At 47.1% G+C, this 25,741-nt stretch overlaps 2 protein-coding genes across 3 annotated transcripts in view; both read right to left on the bottom strand.

The window, feature by feature from the left end:
- Positions 1-14,725: 14,725 nt before the first annotated feature.
- On the bottom strand, positions 14,726-22,418 carry TTC32 (tetratricopeptide repeat domain 32). The gene is made up of 3 exons (XM_080685833.1): positions 21,538-22,418; positions 16,211-16,377; positions 14,726-15,258 (listed from the first exon to the last, which is right to left on the bottom strand). The coding sequence occupies exons 1-3, from the start codon at positions 21,687-21,689 to the stop codon at positions 15,131-15,133; spliced, it is 447 nt and encodes a 148-aa protein (XP_080541959.1). The 5' UTR covers positions 21,690-22,418; the 3' UTR covers positions 14,726-15,130.
- A 469-nt stretch (positions 22,419-22,887) lies between these two features.
- The window catches only part of WDR35 (WD repeat domain 35), a 44,791-nt gene continuing 41,937 nt past the window's right edge, over positions 22,888-25,741 (bottom strand). For both annotated transcript variants that reach the window (XM_080685831.1, XM_080685832.1), the window contains one exon: positions 22,888-25,684. In XM_080685831.1, coding sequence (XP_080541957.1) covers positions 25,534-25,684 — 151 coding nt within the window. In that variant the 3' untranslated portion in view covers positions 22,888-25,533. The remainder of the gene's footprint in view (positions 25,685-25,741) is intronic.

Here is a 25,741-nt window from a genome sequence, read left to right as displayed (position 1 = left end):
TAGCTCTTGCCTCTTCTAGCCCAGGTGAGAGGTGGGCCTGCACAGGAGGCCCCCAGCTGAGCAGCAGGCAGACCAGGCCTGGGCCCCAGGTCGGCAGCACAGACACCGTCTCTAGGACTCCCCCGTCCCTCCTCACAAGAACACACACCGTGTTGAATGAATTACTTAGGGGCAAGCATTTCCCAGGCCAGAAATACCCTCCATTCAACAAAGGACCCTCTTCGGGCATTAACCAACTCCTCTGGAACACGCTTTCCTGCAGGCACACACCTCTGAGTGTGCAGCCGCTTGATCAGACGGCTTTCCTGATGTCTTCTGGCCAAACTCAGCTTCCTGAGAGAATGGATCCTGTGGGGGGGCTGGTCCGGGGTGGGTCATTTGGGAGTAGGGGGCACATTGTGAGGCTGAGAAGAATGGGGGAGAGAAAGAGAAGGGCTGAACAAGGGACGGAGGAGAACAGCCAGCCGGTCACAGTCAGAGGCCCAGAGGGAAGAATCGAGGACCCAGAACAGCCTCTCAGACCTGGCACTGTGTTGATGTGTTAGGGCTGCGTGGCTTACCATCTCCAGTTCTGGGGGCCCGAAGTCCGAGATGGGGGTGTCAGCAAGGTCGCTGCCATCTGAGGCTGTGGGGGTGATGGGCACGTGCTGGTCACCTCTGGTAGTGGCATATAGAAACGCCATCTTCACGTGGCGTTCCCTCTGTGTGCGCATCTGTGTCCAACTTCCCCTTTTATAAGAACACCATCAGCCCAGCCAGCGTGGCTCAGTGGTTGAGCATCAACCTATGAACCAGGAGGTCATGGTGAGATTCCCAGTCAGGGCACATGCCCAGGTGGTGGGTTCGATCCCCAGTAGGGGGCGTGCAGGAGGCAGCCGATCAATGATTCTCTCTCATCATTGATATGTCTGCCTCTCCCCTTCCTTTCCTCTCTAAAATCAATAAAAATACGTAAAAAAAATAAAAAAAGAACACCATCCTATTGGATCAGGGCCCACCCTAGTGCAATATGACCTCATCTAACTAAAGACATCTGCAACAGCCATATTGCAAAATAAGGTCACATTCTGAGGTACTGGGGGTTAGGACTTCAACACATGAATTTGGGGGGGATGGGATTCAACGCAAACAGGCACCTTTTCTGGGTGGAAGTGCCCAGAAGAGAACAAAGCTAAGTGGCCCAGAGCAAGCCAGAGCAAGGCACTCCTCCTCAGATCCTCAATCTATGACATGGGATTGGGGTGGCGGGGGGGGAGGGGTCCCTTCCCGCCTGCCCCCAGCCTGTTCAAAGGGGCCATGAGGACAGGCACCAGGGCAGGGGCAGTGTCTCAGCCGTGCCTGGCCTACCTCGATCCTCTCTTCATTCCCTCAAATAAGGTCATAGGCCTAGCTGCCGCACCCCAAGCCCTGGGGGTAGGGACCCGGGACCCTGTGGGTGCAAAGGGACCCTGAGAGCCCTGGAGACGTGGGTAAGCCTCGGAGACCACAGCTGAGAGAGACCTCCACAAACAAGCATAACTCCCTGACTTGCCTACAGCTTGTCCTTTCAGGGACAGCAGCCCTGTCTCTGGCCTAGGGGGGGCCGTTGCCTTCAGAACAGAGCCAGACAAGGGGGCGCGCCTCCCAGCACCTATCACAGGCCCACAAGGAGCCTCCGACTGCAGAAAGGAAGGCGTCTGGTGGAGCGAGAGCAGCACCCAGTGGACGTCTAGAAAATGGCACTTTCAGGCCCTGAGGCAGAGCAGGAGGGAAGTCACCCAGTCAATCAATGAGCCCAAGTACGTGCACGTGGCTGTATCACAGGAGTTACACATCTCTGGGCTCCAAGCTGAGGCTCCCAGTCTTAGAAGGGGCGGCAAGGCTTCCGCCACCTTCACAGCACACAGCACACAGCCACAGCCACAGCCACAGCCACAGCCACAGCCACAGCCACAGCCACCGCCACAGCCATAGCCACCGCCAGCATCAGAAACACTCAGTAGAGCAGTGGTTCTCAACCTTTCTAATGCCGCGACCCTTTAATACAGTTCCTCACGTTGTGACCCCCAACCATAACATTATTTTCGTTGCTACTTCATAACTGTAATTTTGCTACTGTTAATGAATCGTAATGTAAATATCTGTGTTTTCCGATGGTCTTAGGCTCTATAGCAGCGGTTCCCAACCTTTCTAATGTCACGACCCACAGGTTGAGAACCACTAGCAGGGTCGCCTAAGACCATTGGAAAACACAGATATTTACATTACGATTCATAACAGTAGCAAAATTACAGTTATGAAGTAGCAACGAAAATAATTTTATGGTTGGGGGTCACCACAACGTGAGGAACTGTATTAAGGGTCGCGGCATTAGAAAGGTTGAGAACCACTGCAGTAGAGGAAGGAAGGGCTTTGGGTTCTTCCGGCCCCGTGTCCCCAGAGCGACCTCCTGTCCCCACCCCAGCTGAGTTCTCTGCCACCCTGAGCAACCCAGCAAGGCAAGCCTGGCCTGGCGGGAGGAAGGAGAGAGCGCGCAGGGAGGGGCTGCCAGCGCAGCCTGCGATCCGACGGGGCCGGGCCTGTTCTTCCGTAGGTACATCTGCCCTGCCCTCTGCCCTCCCCTGGGGTCAGCCCTGAGCTTTGCCCTACGTGAGCCAGGTACCAGGGACACTGAAGGCTGCCACAGGCTGGCAGGCGACCTTACCTCCCAATGCAGGCCCCTCTGGGGGCGCCTCCAGCCCTGGTTGCCCAGCTGGCCTCCGGCTGTGGCTGTGCTGAAGGAAGATGTCTGGGGACCCTGTGTCCCAGCGCCTGTGCTGGGCTGTCACCTGGGCAACCACGTGTGAAGGCTTCAGAGGGGCCCTCCTTCAACGCCCCAGGAAATAGGAGTCCGTGGCCGAAACGCGAACAATAGCCACAGCGCACCCCGGTCACCGTGTGGAGGGGCACCAGGCTGCCCCGGGGCCAAGGCCATTAGCGTCCACACTCCCTCCCGGGCACGTCTGCTCACCTTGGCATGAGCTCCTTCCCAGCTGCAGAGTTCCCGCCTGTGCCCTGCCAGGGCGGACCTGCCAGGCCGAAGGAGCGGAGCAACTCAGCAGGGTGGACAAGAAAAGCTGCTGCAACCTCCAGGCTGGGGCAGGACTCTGTCCATCCTCCCTCGCTGCCGGCGCTTCCTGCCTGGTGGGGGCGGGGCAGCCCACGGGCCCTTGCGTTCAGGTGAGGCTTAGGGCAGAAGGAGGCTGTTTCAGGTGACAGTGATCAGGGAAGGAGCCTCAGGTGCGAGGGCAAAGCCACTGGCCTGGCTACAGTGCAGGTGGGTGGAAGGCCAGATGGGAGTCTGGGCGTGGCTCAGACCGGGGTCTGGAGATTCAGGGATGTACAGCGCTGCCTGGCGTTTTTGTACAGAACAGATGAGACTGGACATCAGATTTCTAAATCCTGAGCCTCCTCAGTCGTGTCTGAGCCTTTCTACCTGCTCCGTTCTGTCCTCCTGCTCCTTCCCTGCACACCTCCGCCTGGCTGTCTACCAACAGGAGACGTGTGCCTCAGTCCCGCCAAAACATGGGGGACTTGACCCAGCCTCTCTGCTCAACTCTTACCAAGGCTCTTTGGAACTTAAGAGTTTTTATGTCCGACTCAGAACTGTTAAACATTGAAATTGGGACTCAAACATTTTTTGTTATTATATGTTTATTTCTAGTCTGCAGAGGCAAGATTTTTTAAAGGAAAGAAATGGGGGGAAAATAGATCCAGAGGCAAAGAAGCATTGAACAGACTGTCAAACTACAGCGGGAAGGCAGAGGAGTTTGAGGGGGGCGGGGCTGTAAGAGATCAACCGAAGGACTTGTACGCATGCATATAAGCATAACCAATGGATACAAGACACTGGGGGGGGGGGGGGGCGGGCAGGTAAAGGCATGTACTGGGGGGTAGGGGAGGCCGGGGGGGAGGTCAAGGGGGGGGGGAAAAGGAGACATATGTACTACTATTTGTAATACTTCAAACAATTAAAAACAATAATTTTTTTTAATAAAATTTTTTTAAAAAAGAGTTTTTATGTCCTTCTTGCAGGACAACAAGAGATGTTCCCTCCATGTGAACATAAAGGTGTCCAGGCTGGAGGCACCTGGGGAACAGATGACCTAGAGCGATTCCATGTTCTGTTCCTGTTGCATGTGGAGGGGAGCACTCCTGAATGGAGTGTAGAAGTCATGAGGAACGCAGTCGGAATACTGGGTCTTCAGGCACTGAAACTACTTAGTGAATTCATTCATTCATTCATTCATTCATTCATTCATCCTAAGCCAGATTCGATACTTACGTGGAACACAGCCCGTTAGTTTGAAGTAAGTCTTTATCTGCCATAAACTAGATCCTAAAGCAAGATTTGATAAGACGACAGGGAAGAAAACAGAGTATTTAAGGTGAAGGAACACAGGCCTAAACATGGGTAGGCTGTATGCAATCTCCACTGCCAGGTGACTCCCTGCTGTTGAACTTGATCACAGAGGTAGTGTCAAATCTGGTGCCCAACCAGGCCCTCCGCCCTTAGGACGGTCTCAAGAGAACATCATGGAAATAAGTATAAACTGCGGTGCTTCACCGGCTGGAAGTCACTGTTCTTCTTAGCGCGGCTGGTCCCGTTCTCTTGTCCACCAACGGCACAACCTTTAAACCAGAATCTTCTCCTGTTTGTTGGCAAAAGGAGGACAGGGTGGGGGTGATGAATAGCCACAGCAGAGAGGACTTTGAGGATAGTGAAATTATTCTGTATCATATTAGCATGACAGATACATGTCATCCAGCATCCATTTGTCCAGACCCATGGAATGTGCAACACGGAGAGTGAACCCTAACATAAACTATGGACTTTGTGTGATTACAATGTGTCCATGTAGGTTCATCCTTGGTAAAAAGGAAGGAAGGAAGGAAGGAAAGAAGGAAGGAAGGAAGGAAGGAAGGAAGGAAGGAAGGAAGGAAGGAAGGAAGGAAGAGGAGGGGAAGGGAGGGGAGGGGAGGGGAGGGGAGGGAGGGAGGGAGGAAGAACCACTCTGGTGAGTGATATTGACCATTGAGGGAGGCTACACATGTGTGGGGCTCAGAGACATAGGCATATTCTCTGTATTTTCCTCTCCATTTTCTTGTAGACCTAACACTTCTCTAAAAATAATGTGTGTTTTTTCAATAAATAGTAAAGACTAAATAAAAAATTAAGGAATGAGTGATTTCTAAAGTGCCCTCTGGCTTCAGTGTCAGATGACTGATTAAACCTAGATGCCCATGAAGCGACTCAAAAGGAATTGTGTCTAGAACAGCGGTCGCCAACCTTTCGGCCCTCACAGAAACTAACCATTATGGGTGGCGTCCACTGGTCTGGAAATCTGAACGCTGGCAGCCAGCCTGAGTAGCAAGAGCACTTGTGACAAGACACCGTGCCCCCAGCGGGGACTGCCGGCTGGGGGTTCACCAGGGAGGCTGGGGCCCAGGTGTTTGAGGAGAGCTGTGAGGAGGAAGCCCAAGGAGGCTGCCCATCAGTCAGGCCGGGAAGTCCTTCTCCCCGCCACCATGAGCCCGAAGCGCTAGCCCCTGCCCCAGGCCCAGATGAAGGACTTTTTGATCCGCAAAAGGAACAGTTAGCCAGCATGGCTTTACTTGCTCAATAGCAATGATTTTTTTTTCCAGGAAGAGAAACCCACATAAAACTCTTGGGAACAGAAGTCCGGGATAAGTCTAGCTCCCCACGTAGGAACTCTTTACCTATTATGTGAAATGACATGATGCTGATTTGGTCTCCAAACCTAATGTTGCCCCCAAGAAACTGAAACCCGGGAAAGACCTTGGAGAACAAAGGGAAGCGTCCCTGCATCTGCCCTGCCCTCTCCCTTCTCCCAGCCCCACATGCTTGAACGGAACAGAACAGACAGGGAGGAGGCCCTGGGTGGTTACCCTGGACATCAGTCACCCCATGCCATGATCTGGGCTAAGTCCCAGGGACACACGCAAACACGGTTCCTGACCTCAGGGTCCCCAGCTTGAAGGGGAGACAAACACACAGGAAATGAAAGAGCATAACTAGATACTTGACGGAATGAGACAGACAAGTGGTTCTCAAACTCAAGTATGTATCAGGGTCTCCTGAATGGCTCCCTAGATACAGACGGCGGGCCCCACCCCCAGGGAATCAAGGTCATTGGGTACAAGTGTTGCCTCCAACAAGTTCCCAGGGGCTGCTGGTGCTGCTGGGAGAGACCACACTCAGAACCAGCGGCACAGACCAGTGCTCCCCACACCTCACTGTGCCATGAGCCACCCCCAGCTGGGGAGCTTGTGGAAATGCGAATCCCCATTGGGTGGGGCTGCGAGTCTGCATCCTAACAAGCTCCCCGGTGCTGCCCGTGTGCTGCCCAGGTGCTGTCTGGGCCATAATGGAAAACTGGCCAATAGGAAATGAGTTTGGCCTGATATTGGCGGTGAAGGATGAATGGCGGTTGTTGGACTTGGAGAATGGACACAACTTATATAGATGGGAGAAACGGGGCGTTCTGGGAGAGACCACCGGGTGCAGAGGCAGGAAGGTGCGAGTGAGAACAGGAGGAGCAGTAGACACCGGCCATGGTCACCACTGGCACATGCTGACGTCAGTGACAGATGGAGGCCCAGGGCTCCACATGCAGGTGCTTCCCTCCATTCACCCTCCTCCCCACCCTCCCCATTCCAGAAGCTGCTCCAATCCCAACAAGTCTACCGGCAGCTGGTCTTCAAAATGGAAACGATTATTGTTTTGCGAGCCCCACGGACGGCTCCCGCTCGGCCAACTTGGATGGCGTCTCACCTGGCTGGTTGCAATGGCCTGTTGTTTGGCAGCTGAAGTGCCTCCCACTTTTCTTTCCCAGCCTCAAGCCAGGGGAGTGTCAGTCTTCCAGGAGCTGAGTGTCTTGAAGGCACGCGGGGTGGCCATGAACTTCTCAGCAGGCGGCTGGAGCAAACCAGTGTGTTTTGTAGGTGCTGAGTCATGGGCCCCCTCCGGACACAGGGTCATGACCACATAAGGAAATAGGAGCGCCCCTCCCTCCCTGGGAAATCTTTCGTCTACAGGCTTATGCTAGCGAGGGTGCACCCCTTTTCCCACAGACCTGCCTGGTGGCTGCAAGCACACAAAGCCCGCGTGCAGAAGGTCCCTCCTGTGCAAACTGAACTGATACCATTGGATGCTGTCTTACTCATTGGATGCGTCGTTTCCCGGGCTGCCATAACAGAGCACCACAACGTGAGTGGCTTCTGAGAGCGGAAACATATTCTCTCACAGTTCTGGAGACGAGACGTCTAAAATCAAAGTGTCCGCAGGGCCAGCCTCCCTCCAAAGCCTCTAGGGCCGGATCCTTCCTCACTCCTCCAGCTGCTGGTGGCCAGGTGTTCCTTGGCTTGTGGCAGCATCACTGCAACATCGCCTCCATCTTTACACGGCGTCTTCCCCGTGTCTGTGTCCAGACTTCCTTCTCAAAAGGGCCCGAATCATGTAAGGTGGTACCCTAAAAGGACACCGGTCATATTGGATTAAGGGCCCACCCTACTCCGGTATGACCTCACCTTAAGCAATGACATCTGCAACAACCCATTCCTAAATAGGGTCCCCTCCCGAGGTACCGGTGGTTAAGACTTCAGCATACCTTTTGGGGGACACAGGTCAACCCTTCACAGGCACGTGTTATGAGGCCATATTAAAACATATCGTCCCTTGCCGAAACCGGTTTGGCTCGGTGGATAGAGCGTCGGCCTGCGGACTGAAGGGTCCCGGGTTCGATTCCCATCAAGGGCATGTACCTTGGTTGCGGGCACATCCCCAGTAGGAGGTGTGCAGGAGGCAGCTGATCAATGTTTCTCTCTCATCGATGTTTCTAACTCTCTATCCCTCTCCTCTCTCTTCCTCTCTGTAAAAAATTAATAAAAAAAATATATTTAAAAATATATATATATCGTCCCTGCTGAATCTGACCTGGTCTTTTGGAGTGCTTTCTTCCTCTGAATTAAACTAGAACAGTAAGCTATTTACAATAAAATGAAAACTGAACTACAAATCAGGCCACAGTCTCAAGATCAACTGTAAAACAAGGGATTGAACTCTTGCCCACGCCACACTTAATCGCCAGAGGTAAATCTGCAAGATCTGAAAAGCAAGTCAATGAGCAGGCTGGACACCTAATTCATTGATTCATTCAACATACCTGAGGCCCTTCTGAGTGCCATTCGCCGTTCAAGGTGCTGATGACACAGCAGAAAACGACAAAACGGACAGAAGTCCCGCCCTGACATAGCTTACCTCCCGGGAGGAGAGGACAGAGACAGACGAGGAAGTACACAATCTGGGCGGAGAGAGAAAAGGAAAGTGAGAGGAGGCGTACACACAGGGTCTGCAGTTTTAATCAGGGCGGTCAACGGAGGGCCACCTTAGGGTGACAGACAAAGGCCTGAAGGCAGGGCAGGGCAGGGCGGGCCAAGCCATGGGGCGAGGGGCAGGAGGACACAGCAGGGCACTGCTCCTCGCTGGACACAGGCCTTTGTGAGCACTCTGCTCAGGCTGTGAGGAGAGCCACTGCCTTTTTGCAAAGCCTCTCTCTGAAGGCGGCACTGAAACGGACCCGGGGGGTGAGAACCAGGGCAGGAGACTGTTTGAGACACCTGCACAAAAGAGGGGGTGACAGCTTGGCCTGGAGTGCAGAGGAGGAGGTGGACATTGCTGGACTCCGGATCCGGGCTGTCAGAACCCACGCATTGGCTGCTGGGGCCCAGATGGAAGGGGTCTGGCCCACGAAGCCAGCGCCTGCCAACACCCAGCGGAGTGGGGAGGCCAAGGGCTCAGTTCGGGACATTGTAAGCGTGCGTTCCAGCTGCTCTGTCATCTCACAAAGAGCACGCTAATGAGGTGGGACTAGGCACAAATAAACGTGGATCTGCTCAGAGGTATTCCTGGTACAGGCTGGTCCAAACTGCCTCGAGGGCAGAGAGCCGCAAAGGTGGCGGGAGGAATGAAAGGTAATTTTTTAAAGATGTGACCAGTGGGAACAGGAAAACGAGCATTTAACCCTTTGTGCCCAGTCGCTCTGGTTAAAAATGGTTAGCTCTGGAGGGGAATGTGGAGGCGGAGGGGGGTCTCGCTCATTTATGCCTCCTGCCCGTTTTAATTTTTATTACCATGAGCGTTATTAATTTTATAACCAAAAATTGGCAAGCATTTCTAATGTGGTTCTTAAAAATCACGAGACTAAGAGGAACGCAGTAGATTTCTATGCTCTCACATAGACGAATGTCCAAGATAATAAATGATTTAAATTACTGAGATGTAGGCCATAATTCTCTCCATGGACCTGCATCCATGTGTCTGTGTGTCTGTACACAGGAAAAGGCCTGGAAGGGTAGGTATAACCTCACAGGGGCTACTACCCAAGAGTGAGGATGGGGAGGGGCCTTCGCCAGGAAATTTTCACTTTTTACCATAAGGTACACTCCTCGCAGCTCTTGCCGACTTTGAAAAGTACTTAGCTGTGTTTTAATTTAAGGTTATGGCCTTCCCTACACTTTTCTTCAATTCGGCTTGACATAATCCAAACAGGGACGATTGAATATTAAAATCAATAGGCAATAGAAACTTTTCAGTCCCCCTTCTCTCTTATCCCTGCAAGGAATAACGTAGGTGACTCTATTAATGACAAACTCTATTAAAAGTTGTTTTCTCCATAGAAGTGTCAAAATGTACGTCTTTTTTTGAAGTTAAGCATGACTCTTACAAGAATACAGAATGAACACATGACAAGCGTGACTTAACTCATGAATAAGAGAACCACCAGGATGGTAAACAGGCATTTGGGAACTGAGCGTTTACGGTCAATGAAGAAAAAATTGGGAAATGAAGTAACCAGGTCAGAACCCAAACTGGCCAAAGTCCTGCAGGGTGATAAATCCATAACCCTGGGGGTTCTTATTTCTACCGTCACAAAAATCCTGTGTCTCATCTGGACAGAAGCCCTCCTACCTACCAGTGGCATGTCATCTCACAGAGCCTGGGCCCTCATCAAGAGCAAAGAGAGCCGAAACCGGTTTGGCTCAGTGGATAGAGTGTCAGCCTGCAGACTGAAGGGTTCGATTCTGGTCAAGGGCATGTACCTTGGTTGCGGGCACATCCCCAGTGGGAGGTGTGCAGGAGGCAGCTGATCGATGTTTCTCTCTCAAGGATGTTTCTAGCTCTCTATCCCTCTCCCTTCCTCTCTGTAAAATATCAATAAAATATATTTAAAAAAAAAAAAAAGAAGAAGAAGAGCAAAGAGAAAAATCACAGGAAGACACAGCCCTGAGAATGAAATCGCCCCTGGGTGGCTGTGAGGCTGGGCTCAGTTTAAAATTGAAAGGAAAAAAATCCTCCCTTTGCCTTATTTATAACTGTTGGATACTTTTCTTAACATAAGATACAAATTTACATATTGGCAGCTGCGGTTTTCAATTTTCCAAATGCACTTTGCTCTTAGTATTCATCTCCTTTTCACCATCTTTCGTGTCTGTTTTCAATCAGGAAGGAAAATGACGAACAAGCGATTCTGGAATTGCAATAATGTTCCATTATTAAAGCGAAATAGATTTTAATATTATGCTGATAATCACCTGGATGGGCGCTAAAATGTTTATGGGCTATTTAAACTTTGTATCAGAGCCCAAAAAAAAGTGTCGCATGTCTCTTCGAGTTGATGCCAGCTACAACAACAACAATCTGTGGATACAACCTGTTTATATGGATTTGGGACATAGCTGCGGGCAAGTTCCTGAATCTCTTAGGCTCGGCTTTCTGTTCTGTGAAAAATAAGACTTCACTGTGCTGCTGACAGATCCAAACCCAGATGCTACTTCTGCGCTCCTGTTTCACTCTGTACGTGCAGAGTCACTGGCCATCATTCCTGCTGTTGGACTTCTTGCTGGTCTCAGTTTTTGATCATTTGTCTTTCGCTATGTGAGTGTGTACTTTACCTTCTTGTGATTTTAAAAAGCATAAGCTATTTTTTAAGTCTTACCAATTGCTTTGTTCCACCCCCAAAATTAAATCGTGTTTCTCATCCTTCTTTCCTTTCTGTAGAGAATGCAATGGTCTTCTGATGACCCCTAGCATTAGCTATGACTTTTAACAAATCTCTCTCCTGCTCTGACTTGATGCCATTTTTAACTGGAATCCGTCTCCCATAATTTACTGTCACGTTTTTTTTTTTTTAGAAATACAGAAAACACCAAAACGTGAAATTATGTAGAAGCTGTGAAATTACACACTTAGCTCACATAGCCCACTGTTGATTAGTTCTTCACTTGCCTCTTGAAAAACTAACCCATGGGCCTGTCAACAATTTGTTTTTGTAAACAACCTGTTCATTCCAATGCATTACGTAAATATGCCATAAGAAGAAATATTACAACGTCAGAGCTTCGGAGGGAGACTGAACACCAGTCTCTATTTCTAACCGGAGGTTCTCACAGGAATCAAACCGGAGTGTGTGTGTGTGAGTGTGTGTGTGTGTGTGTGTGTGTTTGGGTGTTTGGAAGCACTATCCCATTTAGCCTTTAATTTGCCTGAAACACCTTCATTAAATACAGTTTGCCTGCAGGAAGACCAAGAGACCCATAAAGCTTAAAAAATACAGAAACTCTGAATATATTTAGAACCCCTGAATTACACAGTTAATGGATGAACTGTGTATGTGAAGCGTACCTCCATACAGCTTTTTTAATGGCACAGAAAGAAGAAAAAGACGAGTAAACACTCCAGTCACTATAGTTTATGTGATTGCTGTAAACATTATAACTTCAAACTGCTGTTACTTACGTAAAACTGTTTTCATTGCTCAACTGATGTGTTTTTATGTCTGTAAAAAGTATTTGGGTATCTCGGGCTAAATGGAATTCATCCTTTTTTCCAATTAAAAAGTACTGGAAATATTTCTTCACTCAGTGACTTTTGACTTAGCGTAAGTATTTTCAGGGACAGATTAAAGAATTAAGCAAGAGATGGGTTTAATTACTGGAAGCATAGAGTTAAGTTTGATGTGGAGAGGAGTATTAGTGTTAATACTGAACTGATTTGCCCTGGGTGGCACAGCTGAAATAGTCTGTCTGCTGAGGAAGACATGAGCCTGCAAAGGGGGAGGGGCCAAGATGATGGACGGTGTCGGGAGGGTCGAGAAGCCCCTGAAAGACAGCAGAAAAACCAGGCAAGTTTTAGAAAAGGCAAGTAGACCCTGACTAAAGCTGACTTGGAATGTAGTTTGCTCTCTCACCAGCCAGACCATAGTTTGCTATCACAAAGTCAGTCAATTGGCTTTATTCAGCTCCAGATTTCAGGAAGGGGGCGGGGGGGGGGGGGGGGAAATTGCATGCTTAAGAGTTAGGAGTAATTTTTTAAGCTCAAAAGCAACTTAAAGCCACTTAGTCTCTCTTACCTTACTTTGTGAAAGATGAACCTTGTAATAAACCAGAATTTTCAGCCTTGTTTTTGTAGAGAGAAAAACTGGAAAACAATAGACTTTGGGTGCTTTTCTAGTAGAAAAAGGAATGTGGGCAATCTGAATGCTATCAAACTTAGAATATCTTTAAGGCATATATCAAAGGTATTACTTAGTCAATCAGAAATTTAGAATTGGAATGTGTAATGCCTAAACCTTTGAAGAAGATAAACAATGAAAATATTATTCTTCAGTTATTGCCAGTAACTTGAGACAAAAAATAACTTAAGAGAAAAGAAAGTGTCTGGGTTCTAACCAGGAAGTGCTGACTGTGAAATTCACTAAATTTTTTTTTTCTGATAAAGGATGGAGAAACATTGAATAACAAATTCAACAACCCAAATTAAATTTCTTGGGTTTTTGTTTTTTGTTGGGTTTTTTTTTTTTCATATTATATCTGATCCTAGTCAAGAGTAGGAAAAAAGAGAATATGATCCAAGAGAAAATAGTTATTGAAGCATTATTTAAGTATTTGATGTTCTGGGTAGAATGGCTTAAAGCTCCCGCAGAGTCTAGAGACCTTGCTTTTTATTTTATTATTTTTAATATATTTTTATTGATTTCACAGAGGGAGAGGGACAGAAGGATAGGAACATCAATGATGAGAGAGAATCATTAATCAGCTGCCTTTTGCGTGCCCCCTACTGGGGATCAAACCCACAACCTGGACATGTGCCTTGACCGAGAATCGAACCATGACCTCCTGGTTCATAGATCGGTGTTCAACCACTGAGCCATGCCAGTCCGGCAGGACCTTACTTTTTAAATGAAAGTTTTCTTAAGGGGGATTTTTGTACATTTTAATGTAACTTTATACATTCTTTTAAAACAAATGGAAAGATAAATTCTATTGGAAAATGTGAATAATTTCAGAAATATTGAGACTTTTCGTTTTCTTTCAAACCTCGTTTCCTTTTAATATTCATCCACCTACAGCCCAAATTCTCCATGTATTTTGCCAGATGTTCTTTATTAACTACAAACTGGGTGATTATTTCTGCTTCATGAAATCCCTTAAACTCAAAAATAAAATAAAATGTAAAAACTTTCAAGGCTGATCGATGGTGGTGATTGCAATGAGAAAGCCTCAGAAGTTCCTCTGCGCCTTTCTCCCGATTAGGCCACTGCCACCCGGAACAGTTTTCCCACAGCAATAATAAACCAGTTTGCGACAGCCCAGGATGCAGGATGGGCATCTTGGAAAGCCAAACCTCAACGATAAAAATATTAAAAATGTAGATGGCATGGCTGCCTTTGGCTTGTTCTCCCTTCAGCTTCATCACACCCACTCGTTTGCTGGCAGCGTCCAGATAGAACAGATTTGTGAAAGCTAAATTTACTAAGTGCTTTCGTCAGCTCCTCGCCTCTCTATCCACCTCCATGCCCCTCCCAATGTATTCTGTGAAGAGTTTGAACAGTGTTTGACTTTTAGTAAGGGTTCAGTAAATGTTGATGATGACAATAATTACTGTCATTATCTGCACACAGAAAATTATGTTCACATATGTAACACCTTAATCAATGAAGAAATTTTAAAAATAAATAAATAAATAAAAATAAAAAACGTCTAGCTAAAACAAAAAAGAAAATTATGTTCAATATTTAAATCCTAACCTACCTTATCAACAATTTCTAGAGAAAATCAGTGTAAGTTGAATTCTTTCAAATCACTCTCCTATAGGACATTTGTTTATTTTTAACCCCAAATGATACCTCTCTCTTTCTCGCTACATAAAATAGCTTCGCTCTCAAAGCTAATGCCATGGGGAGAACATGGGCAGGGGACTCTTCTAGATTAAAAGAACTCAAAGAATGAAAGCCTGGGGTGGGGCAGGGGTGAGGTGACAGGGAGAAAAGGTGGGGAAAATTGGGGACATCTGTAATACAGTCAACAATAAGAAAAAAAAATGTTTTAAAGAACTCATAGAGACATAACAAAATGCAATGTAATTTGATTAACTCCAGATCCAGAAATTAAAATCTACACAATACATTTTGGAAACAATTGGTAAAGTTAGAATTGAGGCTGGGTATGGATTATACTACAGAAGTGTTAATTTTATTAGGTATTATAATGGCATTGTGGCTATAAGGGGGGATGTCTCTATTCTTAGAAGATGCAGGCTAAAATATTATTGGGACAGCATTATGGTGTCTGCAACTTATTTTCAAATAGTTCAGCAAAATGTTATATACTTAAATACAGAGAAAAAGCAAGTGTGAAACAAAATTTTAATGACTGGAGAATCTAAAGAGTGTTTACTATATTATACTTCAACTTTTCTATAGATGTAAATTTTTAAAATAAAAAATTGGAAATAAAATATAGCAAAAATTATTTTACTAAAAATATCACACATTTCTTTACATATTTTACTGTAATCATATATAATTATACATTGTTATTACTTATTTATACTTTATAAAAAGCATACCTATTCAATATAAATACTTAATCTGAAATTAACTACCTTAAACCAACTATTTAACTTTTGGTGCTCATGTATGAATCTCTTTATCTTAAATATAAATCGAAATCACTCAACACCTACTTTAAACTAGAGACAGGGAGACGCCAGCTGTATGGATCATGAATTAATATTTCAAAGTTAAATTTTTCAGTAGTTTCTTCTTTGTTTTTCTTCTTTGTCTAGCATAGTCTGCTTTAAGCTCAAAGTCGCATCTTGAAATCCAGGATTTAAGTCTAATACTTTCTTGAAATCTTCCAAAGCATCATCAAAGTATCCTGTACCAGAATCCAAAAAAATGGGAGAGAAGCAGCTGAGTATTCTCTTATATAATTCATAGTATAGTTTGGATACACATGCTTGTATATTTATGAGCTTTCAACCTCTTCTACTGAAGAAATTTTTCCTCTTAATAATGATATAGGATTGTCTACATCAGGGATCCTCAAACTTTTTAAACAGGGGTCCAGTTCACTGTCCCTCAGACCGTTGGAGGGCCGGACTATAGTTTAAAAAAAAAACTATGAACAAATTCCTGTGCGCACTGCAGGCTCGGGACGAGTCGGCTGCTAAGCAGGACAGGCAGCAGCACCCGGGCCGGATAAATGTCCTCGGCGGGCCGCATGTGGCCCGTGGGCCGTAGTTTGAGGACGCCTGGTCTACATCAAAATAATTGTGTCTGCCCTTCCAGAATAATACTTAAAATTAGCTAGGGGTTTACTTATTAAGATTTATTTAGGTAAATAGCATAAATCATCATGAAATCTCAACAAAATTATATTACCTGTTTTAGATCATTACAGTAAAATTAGGCAATAGGAGATATTCTTTTTAAGCCTTTAAAATAAAAAAACAGGACCTTGGTTCCAAGAACTTAAAACTCCTTCACTTTACCTCCTCTCGTGTGCCTTCAAAGATTTTAACTCAGACAAGTTTCTCAGGTGATCACCAGCATTACCCTCAATTCGCCTTTGGGGATGTACAGGCACAAAGTAATTGGGTGACCCTCCCTCCGTTACCACGTCCAATTCCCGCCCCAGCGTGCCGTTGTGGTCTGTAATGCCTTTTGAAAGCTTAAAATAAACTCAGAACAATCCCTCTGTTCCAGGCTCTCGACCTAAATTTCGCATAACTTTTAAGACTTAACGATCGCTGCATTCGTTTTACAACCTTCAGGAGCTCTCAATTCAGCAGGCACAGCTAAGGACCCAAGGAGGGAAAGAGCCTTACCCAGCCTATACAGTATCAACCCTCGGTTGTAATAGGGAACTTCAAAACCGGGCTGGACTCCTATGGCCGACGTGTAGTCATCCATGGCTTCGTAGAAATCAACCCTGAAGTACTTGATCTGCCCCCTGTTGTTATACGCAGTAGCCAAATCCTCAGGGCTGCATTCGCTTTAAACAAGAAATTCACGTGAAAAACACCGCTTTTCCTCCCAAATTCCTCCCAGCTCCACCCTCATTCTCTTTCGGGCACTGTCAGACTGCATAGCCTGCAGCGGGCAGCATCCACACTGAGAAGCCCAGGGCACAGAGGGAAAGTGGATCCGTTCTGTCTAACGGTCCAGGGGTGGGCAAACTTTCTGACTCGAGGGCCACAATGGGTTCTTAAACTGGACCGGAGGGCCGGAACAAAAGCATGGATGGAGTGTTTGTGTGAACGAATATAAATTCAAAGTAAAGGAGCGGAGGGGAGAGCAAGAGAACCCTCCGCTCTTTCGGCTCCGCGGGCCGGATAGAACAGCCAAACAGCGGGCCGTAGTTTGCCCACGGCTGGTCTAACCCCGTTGTCTGTATCAGCAGGGCTGGAGCGTTACGTTGTCCGTCGGAAAAGCACATTCATGTGCTCAAAGCCCCTCTTCACTGCCGACTTGTCCGGCTGAAAGATAGTACAAATTCACTCTTCGTTTTCTAAGCGCAGGCCAGCAGGGCAAAGGTGACAGGAGACTCAAGCTGAGAGAGGAGGGACCGCCAGAGCTGGAGTTCGCTAGGAACATGTCGCCAAGTTCCCCATCAACTTTACCCTCACTCGTTTAAGCGACCCCAAAACAATGAGATCTGAAATCATTTCCGCCGATAAAGAAAGGAAAGTCAACCCTAAGTGAAAAGTCAACACGCGGATCCCCAGGGCGAGCTTTCTGGGGAGAGAGCTGTTCTCCCTGCAGTTTGGCTGGGACGCTCCCCAAGGCCAGGCAGGCTTCCTGCGAGAGGGGTATGAAGGCCCCAGTGCACCTTGGGGCTCCTGTGTACAGAACCAGCTCTGCTTCTGAGGGCTCCAGAGGCTGCCCAAGGAGCGTGACGGGACCAGACATTCCTGAAATGGCAGCCCAGGCAGCTCTGAGCCACCAGCCCCACAGGTTACACAGCCCTCCCCTCCCTCACCCTCCACCCCAAGGCCCTGCTGGACAAATCTGCACATTTCACTCTCCTGGGCTCCGCTCTGCATCAGAGATGCTTCTGTCTCCCTCTTTCTTTCCCAAAGGGATTCTCAAATGTGAACCAAACAGGGAAGATACAGCCTTCCAAACGCACCCTGTCATTTCTTTGCTATATGGTCCTCCGAACATATTTGTGACTGCCGTCAGTGTTATTAGAAGTTACTTCCTTTAATCTTGATCTTGAAATGGGAGACAGTTACTGGAACTGCTGCTGCCAGAAGAGGTGCTCACAGCCTAGCAGGGGTCCTCAAACTTTTTAAACAGGGGGCCAGTTCACTGTCCCTCAGACCGTTGGAGGGCCAGACTATAGTTTTTTAAAAAAAACTATGAACAAATTCCTATGCGCACTGCGGGCCCGGGACGAGTCGGCTGCTAAGCAGGACAGGCAGCGGCACCCGGCGGGCCAGATAAATGTCCTCGGCGGGCCGCATGTGGCCCGCGGGCCGTAGTTTGAGGAGCCCTGGTAGAGGTCTCCATCGAGTCTAAGTTTGCTAGCCATGGCGTGGGACTACCACAATTTCAGAAAATGTCTGTTCTGCCTGGCTGAGGTGAGTCAGTGGTTGAGTCTCCACCCATGAACCAGGAGGTCACGGTTCGATTCCCAATCAGGACACACACCTGGGTGGTGGGCTCAATCCCCAAGAGGGGGCGTGCAGGAGGCAGCCGATCAATGAGATCAATGATTCTCTGTCATCATTGATGTTTCTCTCTCCCTCTCCCTTCCTCTCTCTGAAATAAAAAACGTATTTTTTAAAATATTTTTAGCCAAAACCGGTTTGGCTCAGTAGATAGAGCGTCGGCCTGTGGACTGAAGGGTCCCGGGTTCGATTCCAGTCAAGGGCATGTACCTTGGTTGCGGGCACATCCCCAGTCGATGTTTCTAACTCTCTATACCTCTCCCTTCCTCTCTGTAAAAAATCAATAAAATATATTAAAAATATATATATATATTTTTTTTTTTTTTTTTAAAGAAAATGTCGGTTTCTATGAGCTATGACTGAAAGAGACTTCTGGATGCTACGAGCACCCCTGTGAAAATCAAGAGAACAAGAGGGCACACTCCCTCCATCTATTGTACTAGGTTAGCTGCTACCCCGTAATGCAGTGGTTCTCAGCCTTCTTAATGCCGCGACCCTTCAATACAGTTCCTCATGTTGTGGTGACCCCCAACCATAAAATTATTTTCGTTGCTACTTCATAACTGTAATTTTGCTACTGTTATGAATCGTAATGTAAATATCTGTGTTTTCCGATGGTCTTAGGTGACCCTGCTAGCTGTTCTCAACCCACAGGTCGCGACCCACAGGTTGAGAACCGCTGCTATAGAGCCTAAGACCACCGGAAAACACAGATATTTACATTACGATTCATAACAGTAGCAAAATTACAGTTATGAAGTAGCAACGAAAATAATTTTATGGTTGGGGGTCACCACAACATGAGGAACTGTATTGAAGGGTCGCAGCATTAGTAAGGTTGAGAACCACTGCAAGGAGTTTTAAGATACATGCAGCCTCAGGAGTCCAGTAAGGTTTTAGTCATTAAATTTCCAAGCTTCAAAGCTTTGTTATAAATCTATTATATTCAGAGGATCATAGAATGTTCGATTCAGAATTAGATCTCATTACAACAAATCCTAAAAGCCCACTTTTCATGTGAAAGTTGTTTCATATTTTAAAGATGTGGGCTAACAGTTAGAGGCCGAAATTTTTCCTGTAATATTGAGATTTTTATAATAACAGTATTTATGGTAATGTCATTGAACCAGATTACGTAATCCAAATGTGGCTTTTTAGCATTCGCTAACTTTAGCAAAGAAAAAAACATTTGGAAATTAGGTTATGGCTAGGGCTATACCTTTGGATATGAAAAGAATTTCAAAGTTTGCAAATACTATTTCAAAAGGATTCAGGGACCCAGTATTTTTCAAATAACTTTAAACTCTAAAAGATACAGGTAAAGGAAAACGCTGAAGAATTCCGTTTCAATCCATGAGTTCCTAGAAGAACTGCAGAATTGCAAGGAAAGGGAAGTCCTTTTACAGGTGAGAAACGGAGGCTGAGAAAAGGTGCAAGCTATGCGGCAGAGCCAGGATTGGCTTTCAAGCGCACCGAGCTCCCTTCTACTAACCCAGTGGTCGGCAAACCGCGGCTCGCGAGCCACATGCGGCTCTTTGGCCCCTTGAGTGTGGCTCTTCCACAAAATACCACAGCCTGGGCGAGTCTATTTTGAAGAAGTGGCGTTAGAAGAAGTTTAAGTTTAAAAAATTTGGCTCTCCAAAGAAATTTCAATCGTTGTACTGTTGATAGCTGGCTCTGTTGACTAATGAGTTTGCCGACCACTGCACTAAACCATGCAGACTTTCTTTCTTCAACTGGCAAAGGGACAGAAATTCTATTTGCGACAGATGCACACGGTGCCCTTAGGCGTGGATGTGCCACGGAGGAAAGGGAACAGGACTAGATGGCATCAATACACCTGCTGCCGGATGAACACTCTGAAACCTACTAGGTGAGTCAGGGCTGTGCGCCTCCCTTTGACCGGGAGAGCCTGTCCTACGGATCTGAAGAGGGTTCCTGGGGCGGGAGAGCCTGTCCTACGGATCTGAAGAGGGTTCCTGGGGCGGGAGAGCCTGTCCTACGGATCGGAACAGGGTTCCTGGGGCGGGAGAGCCTGTCCTACGGATCTGAACAGGGTTCCTGGGGCGGGAGAGCCTGTCCTACGGATCTGAACAGGGTTCCTGGGGCGGGAGAGCCTGTCCTACGGATCGGAACAGGGTTCCTGGGGCGGGAGAGCCTGTCCAATGGATCTGAACAGGGTTCCTGGGGCGGGAGAGCCTGTCCTACGGATCGGAACAGGGTTCCTGGGGCGGGAGAGCCTGTCCTACGGATCTGAACAGGGTTCCTGGGGCGGGAGAGCCTGTCCTACGGATCGGAACAGGGTTCCTGGGGCGGGAGAGCCTGTCCAATGGATCTGAACAGGGTTCCTGGGGCGGGAGAGCCTGTCCTACGGATCGGAACAGGGTTCCTGGGGCGGGAGAGCCTGTCCTACGGATCTGAACAGGGTTCCTGGGGCGGGAGAGCCTGTCCTACGGATCTGAACAGGGTTCCTGGGGCGGGAGAGCCTGTCCTACGGATCTGAACAGGGTTCCTGGGGCGGGAGAGCCTGTCCTATGGATCGGAACAGGGTTCCTGGGCCTGCAGAAAACCCAGTGCAGCAGGCAGTTCCGCGCAGGCCTCTGAGCCCTGAGATGCAGTTTTGCAGGAGAGGCCCGTGCGTAGAAATGGCTGCTGGGCTGTTTTTCAATCTGAGCCCAATTAGCCACCAGGAGCCCTTCTTAGTAGGTGTCTTCTGAGTGACTGCAAAGGCCAGGGGTGGGGTGGGGTGGGGTGGGGGGGGGGGGAGCCTATAGATTAGGCGATCTGATGTGCACCCTGGCTTGAACCATCTGCAGAAAACAAACCAACCAACCAAAAAAAAAAAACTTTATTGACCCATCAGTAAAGCTCCAACCCTACTGGACGTTTGCTATTAAGGAATTATGTGATAAAGGTATTGTGGTTATGTCTTCCTAAGAATCCTTAACACTAAGTCTTAGAGAGACGTTTGAAACGCCCACAGATAAATAACATGCGTCGGGGTGCAGTGATGACACCGAGGCCCAATCGTGATGACCTGGAGGGTCATGATACCGTACTCCTTATATTTACATTTTTCTCACGGCACGTGAGAAACCAAACCTTGCCGTGACGATGTGGTTGGGGTGCTGGCAGAGCCCTCGCCGTGTCTCGGGGGTCCCGCTGTTAAATTACGGGTGGAAAAGCGCTTTCCGCTCGGAGTCCCCGAGGGAGAGGACGGTGAGAGAGGGACGTCCCGGGTGAAAGACGGGCTGACGCTCCGGTGTCCCGACACCCTCCAGGGCGCCCCAAAGCTACGGCCAGGGGCTGCGCTCCAAGACGCTCCCCTCCCGCCTTTCGGAGAAAACCAGCCCCTGCCCCGCCGTCCCCGCAGCTGAGTCCACGCCGCCCTGGAGCTCAGCTGGCCGAGCAGAGCGGCTGCGCGACCCCGGCGCCCACCTCGGGAGGACGCCACCGGCCCCACTTCTCGCGATAGTTACCTCCCGGGCGGCGCTCCCGCGGAAGCTGCGCAGGCGCACTGGCGAATGTAAGCGGAGTACAGCGCCTCGGCCTCCGCGTACTCGCCGTTCTCGAAGTGGGCCTGGGCGAGGTCTAGGGTGGCGCGGCTTCCCTGCCCCTGCGGCCCCGACATCGCGCTCGGAAGTCAGGCCTTCGGGGTGGAATGCGGTTGATTTCAGAAGCGGAACCGCAAAGCCACTTCCGGACCCGGAATTTACCCTCCGCGCTGGCCCCGGGGACAGTGCCTCGCAGGCGGAGCGCGCTGGCTGCCGGGAGAGCGAGGACAGGCCCCTGGGAAGTGCAGGTCCCTTGTTATTGTTAGTCCTGCCGGCCTCGGTCCCCAGAAAAGTAATAGATCGAACTGGCTCCCAAATCCGTGCCCCAATGCTGCCAGGAGCTTGCCCTTTGTTACAATGGGCGGGGGGGGGGGGGCGGGGGGGGTGGAGAGGCATACCGGAAGCGGAAGGAACCTCGGTCTGTTTTATGAATGGGTAAGGGTGACACCTATGGGGTTTCAGCGTCTACCCCGAGCAAAACACCCCAGTTCTGAGTGGGCTCGGGTTAACCCCAGACACTGTGTGGAATCTCACTCACTCAGTTGTCCCATGGTCCAGATCCGAATTCAAACTGTTTATTGCTCCCAGACCATGGATTACAAACTTCTCTACCCTTTTGAACCTTTGGAATAGTATAAAGATTAAATAGTAGTTTGTGCCGACGGTCTGTGGTCTATGCTGTTACTTTACATTCCTTGACTTTTTATGCCACAAGGAAACCCACGTAGTAATTTAAATTTGTTTAATTCAAGTAAAAGTTATGTAAAATGAATAATCCAGAGGAAATTTAAAAAATTCCATGTACAATAACATCAAAAAGAATAAAATACTTAGGAATTAACCAAGGAGGTAAAAGACTTATATAATGAAATTTTGCAGAAAGTAAAGACATAGACTTCCCATATTCATGGGTTCTAAAACAATATTTTAAACATGCAATCACAGATTCAATGTAATCCCTCAAAACCCCAATGATGCGTTTACAGAAAGAGAGAAAGCCATTCTAAATCCATATGGAATTTCAGGGGATCCCAAGTAGCCAAAACAGTCTTGAAAAAGAACAAAGTTGAAGGACTCATGCTTCCTGATTTAAAATCTTACTACAAAGCTACGGTGATCAAAATAGGGTGGCACTGGCATACGGCAGTCTTCTCAATAAACGGTGCTGGGGAAACTGGATAGCTACATGCAAAAGAATGCAGTTGGATCCTAACCTAACACCATATTTAAAAATTAACTCAAAATGGATTAAGGACCTAAATATAGGAGCTAAAAATACAAAATTCTTAGACAAAAACCCTCATGACATTGCGTTTAGCAATCGTGGATATGACACCAGGGGCACAGACAACAAAAGGAAAAATAAATTGAACTTCATGGAAATTAGAAACTTTTGTACGACAAAAAGGCTATCAACAGAGTGAAAAGCAACCCCGAGAAGGGGAGAAAACATCTCGAAGCATGTATCCGATAAGCGTGGGGAATGCAGAGACGGAGACTCTGTGGGGCAGGCGGGCTGATGTGTCCACCTGCTCATAGAACACACTAGGGATTCTGACATGGCGTCCCCATCACACTTGAGAAGCTCTGGTCTACAGGACACTGAAGGGTCGTGCCCTGTGACAGAGGTGCTGGGGCCAGGTTCAGTGGCTGTCCCTCCCCAACTCTCATGCCCGTCTTCCAGAGAGTCCACCTACACTGGTCCGTGGCCTGCAGAGTGTCATCATCAAGCCTTCCCTCTGCCAGCTCACCCAGAAATACAACTAAAGATGATCTACAGACAGTATTATGCTTGCTGCCACCCCATGCTGTCAACTGCCCCAGGAAGGGGCCACACCAACAACCTGTGCCCTCTGAAGAAAGTCAAATAAGGCTCTTCCTTCCCCACAGGGTGGCCTTCTACCGGAGCCCCCGGGCCCTGGGGCCTCAATAAAACTTCCATTTTGTTAAGTGGAGCAGCAAAAAGTAAAATTTTTTAAAAACAACATACATATTCATACATATACACACAGGCAAAGGTACCAGTTATATTTCCATAATATATATGGGGCACTTCTAAAACTCAACTTTTCCCAAGTTGGTGTACTGTTTTGCATTTCCACCAGCAACATATAAGGGTTTCAATTGCTCTATATCCTCACCAGCACTTGTCAGTTTTAATTTTAAATAGTATAGTGATTATTTTAAAAATTGAGAAAATAATAAGAATACACAGAAGGGGGCAGCATAATATTGCTATTTGCATTTTAGAAACTCAGTAGTAATATCTTGGAGCTATATCATCATCAAATTAAATACTCTTGATTTCCTCTTAAAAGTCTAGTAACCTAATTTTCCCCCTCTCCCCATTTCTAAATGAGAACTCTGTGTGGCCTCTAAGGAGTAATGCACTCTAACTTCCAGTCACCTGATATTTTCCTAGTACCCTAATAGGTGGTGGTGTTCATGGTTTCTCCTGTTTGGTAGCAAAAGTGATATTACACATGCATTATACCTCCAGACCCTTTCTTTCCTTACCCACTCTGCAGTCTAACACCCTCCTAACCAACCCCCATGAAAATATTTAAATTAACCAATACCATGTTATCCATAAGTTCTAGATAGAGGAAACTTAAGATAAATACAACTCATTTTTTTACTTTAATATTTATTATTTTCATATTATTTCACTTAATGCCACATAAAACCAAAGGTCTCAGCCCCTGAAATACAAAAATATAATTTCAAAGTGTGCTTTAGGAAAAAAACGTCTAATACAGTCACACTCGTGCAGGACAGCAGGCGGGTCAACGATGCTGTGTTGCTTTTGGGCATAGTGCCCACTTGTTTAGCTTTATCAGTAGGTTCTGTCATCTCAGTACTTTGGCTTTCCATGCGACTTTGAAACTTCACACAGTTCTGATCAAGTTATACGATAAAGAGCCAAGTTATATGATAAAGCATTACTTAAAGGGACTTACTACAAGAACAGAACAGAACTGTTTCCTATACTACCTTTAATATACTACCTCTATCCAACTTCTTTCCAAGTATTTGTTATATGTTGACAATTTTGTTCGCTATGCCCCTTTCACCATGGGAGAGTTTGTTGTTGGTATCCTGAAAAATCCTTCATGTTGAATAAAACCAGTTCGGTCAACTCATGCTGTGGTCCTTCCTCTAGTACCATTTTCAGGACAGACAAGGTCCCCAAAACATGGCAGATCACTAAAACTTTCACAGATATAAATCCCAAACAACATAATTAAGTCTACAAGATGTTACTTTAGAGATTTTGGTTTCTATATTAAACTGAACAAGAAGACAGCCACTCGGGCTCTATCTGAAATAATGAACTGGAGGAAAATTCTAGTGCTCAGGCATGGTTGAACTAGTAGCCAATGAGAAGGCCCCAAAAGAGAGTTCCACACAGATGTGTTAGGAAAGGCTTGAGGAGTCCATAGCTGATTTTGGACTTGAAGCAAATGGGTTAACCTCCTCTGGTACAACTTTGCCCACTCCCATGTTGCTTCTATGCCCTCGCCAAGACTTTTTAGTGACTTAGTAATCTTGACCCTGTGAGAAAAAAATTTCTTATTCAGAATATTTCCATAGTATCATGTAACCAACCGCAAGATAAATAGATAGATGATAGGCAGACATGAAATAAGGTTGACTTCCATATGTTTCATATAAAAATCCACATCATTATTTCATAGTCATAGTTTAACACAAAATTATATACATAATATGTATATGTGGATATAATATAGATATTATATGTATGCATAATTTATATATAATTTTGTGTCAAAATACAACTATGAAATAAAGATGCTGATTTTCATATAAAATGCATGGGAGTCAACCTTATTATGTACACAGTTATAGCTATGCATATATGCTACTACGTGTTACAGTTACACACGACTTGTCGTTCCTTTATCCCACTGAACTGTGGCATAAGGGACAGAAACTGTAGTTACTGATCTCCTGAGCCAGCACGCAGTGCTTGCATACACTGCACATCCAGAACTGGTACTCGGTGATGGGGCTGCCTGTGGCAACGCATGTGGGCAGTTTCCCTTTCCCTCTGTGAACAAAAGAGGAAGAGCAAATAATTATACTTCAAAGCTTCTAATTAAAAATT

The sequence above is a fragment of the Plecotus auritus genome (genome assembly GCF_963455305.1).
Source record: "Plecotus auritus genome assembly, chromosome: 8".
Taxonomy (NCBI): Eukaryota; Metazoa; Chordata; class Mammalia; order Chiroptera; family Vespertilionidae; genus Plecotus; species Plecotus auritus.
The sequence above is the reverse complement of the archived record's forward strand: the minus strand, read 5'-3'. Positions and strand labels throughout refer to the sequence as shown.

What these genes read in the sequence shown, in the direction of transcription:
- TTC32 (XM_080685833.1), bottom strand. Translation starts at nt 21,689, where the DNA reads ATGTCGGGGCCGCAGGGGCAGGGAAGCCGCGCCACCCTAGACCTCGCC. An exon ending in GCGGGAGCGCCGCCCGGGAG is followed by an intron (nt 16,378 to 21,537) that starts GTAACTATCGCG and finishes TCTTGTTTAAAG; the next exon opens with CGAATGCAGCCCTGAGGATT. An exon ending in GTTGATACTGTATAGGCTGG is followed by an intron (nt 15,259 to 16,210) that starts GTAAGGCTCTTT and finishes ATTCTGGTACAG; the next exon opens with GATACTTTGATGATGCTTTG.